Source organism: Asparagus officinalis, chromosome 7, assembly GCF_001876935.1.
Source record: "Asparagus officinalis chromosome 7, Aspof.V1, whole genome shotgun sequence".
In the NCBI taxonomy this organism is placed as follows: domain Eukaryota; kingdom Viridiplantae; phylum Streptophyta; class Magnoliopsida; order Asparagales; family Asparagaceae; genus Asparagus; species Asparagus officinalis.
The window spans coordinates 67,722,174-67,724,559 of record NC_033800.1 but is presented as its reverse complement, the minus strand read 5'-3'; the positions used below and the strand labels follow the sequence as shown (position 1 = coordinate 67,724,559).

At 41.5% G+C, this 2,386-nt stretch overlaps 1 protein-coding gene across 1 annotated transcript in view; it reads left to right on the top strand.

Moving 5' to 3' along the window:
• The window catches only part of LOC109849645, a 23,154-nt gene extending 22,271 nt beyond the window's left edge, over window positions 1-883 (top strand). The window contains 1 exon segment of the mRNA XM_020419502.1: window positions 362-883. Coding sequence (XP_020275091.1) covers window positions 362-640 — 279 coding nt within the window. The 3' untranslated portion in view covers window positions 641-883.

The window sequence follows — 2,386 nt, the reverse complement described above, 5'->3', positions numbered from 1 at the left end:
AAATAACCTCCTGAGGGTAAAAGTAAAAAGATTTCACTTACAGAGTCAATCTGCAACATAGAAACAATTGAGTGATAGTACATGGGACTATCCACAATTAACCCAGATCAAAATGCTGATAATTTAACCTACCCTTATATGCTACTGCTTCAAATTCTACCCCACTACATTTCCAGACAAATAACAGCTAAAGTATCTCTCATACGATGTTATATAATTTTTTTTTTAACTTTCATGTGATATTTTAGTAAAACCTGTTATTTGTGTTCTTTCATCTAATGTTTTTACGTACGACATAATTTACGAGTTGAAGGCTGTTATATAGCAATCTTATTTAAAACCATGTAAATAATATTCGCAGGAAGTCATTGATAAGACAAGATTATACCCCCGTTGGAACTTCTACTTCACGAACGTAACCCGCCAAGTTGGGAATATAACGATGGCAACATACGAGGCGAGCCTAGGGCGAGAAACAAGCACCAATTATCCCCTCGTCAATTTCATAATGGCAACTGAAGCTGATTTCTTCATTGGAGCCTTAGGTTCGACTTGGTGTTATCTTATAGATGGAATGAGGAACACAGGAGGAAAAGTGATGTCGGGGTATTTAAGTGTGAACAAGGACCGGTTTTGGTAGATAAAGTCAAGTGGAGATGATGAATTCGACGTGTATAGCATCTTGTGTTTCGGGCGTATAGATGGATTTTTCTTTCTGGTCCTTTAGGGTGGTATTGTAAATAATGTATAGTAGATACTATTTACTTGACATCAATTAATATCGAATTTTCTTTATGAATTAATGTCTTACAATAAGTTGTGTCATAGTGAACAAAGTGAAAACATCCATTTGGATCATCCAGTTCGGTTGTGATGTTGTGAAGTAGAGCCTTTGACTTATTCAAAAGTGATGGTGAGGAGGAAATATCATTAAGTATCTCATCCACGTTATCTGGGGCTTGTGTGATTAATATGACTCTTGTGCTACTTCATGAGCCAGAACGTTAAGATCCAAGTGATGGGGAATTCAAGCTACTCGATCACCTGTTAAATATGAATTCTCCGCGGAATTCGCGCTACAGGATCTTGTGTTAAGACGATAGAAAGAAGAAATCACAGCAAATTAAAATAATTGCAAGAAAAGAGAATACCGAGTTTTAACGAGGTTAGACTTGCCTACGTCCTCGGGAGCCACACAAATAATTTTCTTTATATCAAAGAAGATTACAAGCTTGTAAAGAACGGATCTCAACCTTGAGATCTCTCAAAAACAAAAAAGCAACAAAGAAAGACTTTTTGTTCATCAAATAAGACACGAGATTTTCCAACTTGGAAAATCTCTTCTCAATCCGTTGAAAAAAAGATACAGGAATCAGGAGAATTTTCTCTGAAAATTCTCCGCTACAGGAGCTCTTCAATAAATGGTCGTCGTCTGGCTTCTGCAATTAATTCGCTGAGAAGAAGACTCATCTCTTCTCGTGCACCGGGTTCCCTTAAATAGGGAAACCCTAGCTACAGCTGGATCCAGCTGTCCCGCACACGCCTGTGAGGATCAAAGGCGAGCTCGCCTGACCTCTTTCAAAGCTCGCCAGCAGCCTGTCGTGCACGACTCGCTTGACATCGTCAAGGACCTCGCATGTATCAAGCCGCCTCAAGCTCACCTAACAGATCTCAACTTTGCCTGAAGGTCTCGACGTCGCCTGAAGCCCGCGACGTCGACCTCGCCTGAGTCGTGGGGTCGCCTCGCATCGACCTCGCCTGTGTCGACTCGCCAGGAGCTCGTCGCCTCGCCTGCGCCTTCGACTGGACCTCGCCTGAAGCTCGTCCTCGCGTGAAGGTCTCGAGCTCGCCTGCAATCGACCCAACCTCGCCTGACTTCCTCAAGCTCGCCCGCAGGTTTGGATCTACACCCTGTTTCCAACACTAAGATTGCTTTTGGGACGCTAGTTGGTTGAGACTTGAAGACAAGAAATAATAATCAGGATATTTTCTTGTGCGAGCGCGCACTCATGCACAATGTAGGAGATGGTGCTTTTTAATTTGCTAATAAGATATTAGTCTTCTTTAGACTAATTCATGGCCATAGGCAAATGATGACACCTCAGCTTAGGCTCTGCTAGGTTTTTTATTGGTCATTGTTTTGTGTGGGCTAATTTCAAAAAGGCCCCCTGTAGTATCCCTGTTTGAACTTACTACCTTGTAGTTTAAGTGCTGCAGACAAACCCCCTGGGTTAAGTTTTTTAATTTTTTGTGTCTCTTTCACCCTTGTGGAAACTTTGGCAGATATCGCGCAGAGGTGAAGGTTCCATGTTATTACCTGGGGAAATTCATCATTTATTTTCAAATTGAACTTATATCTTTTTTTCTTTTGGACATGAGCGTGTCT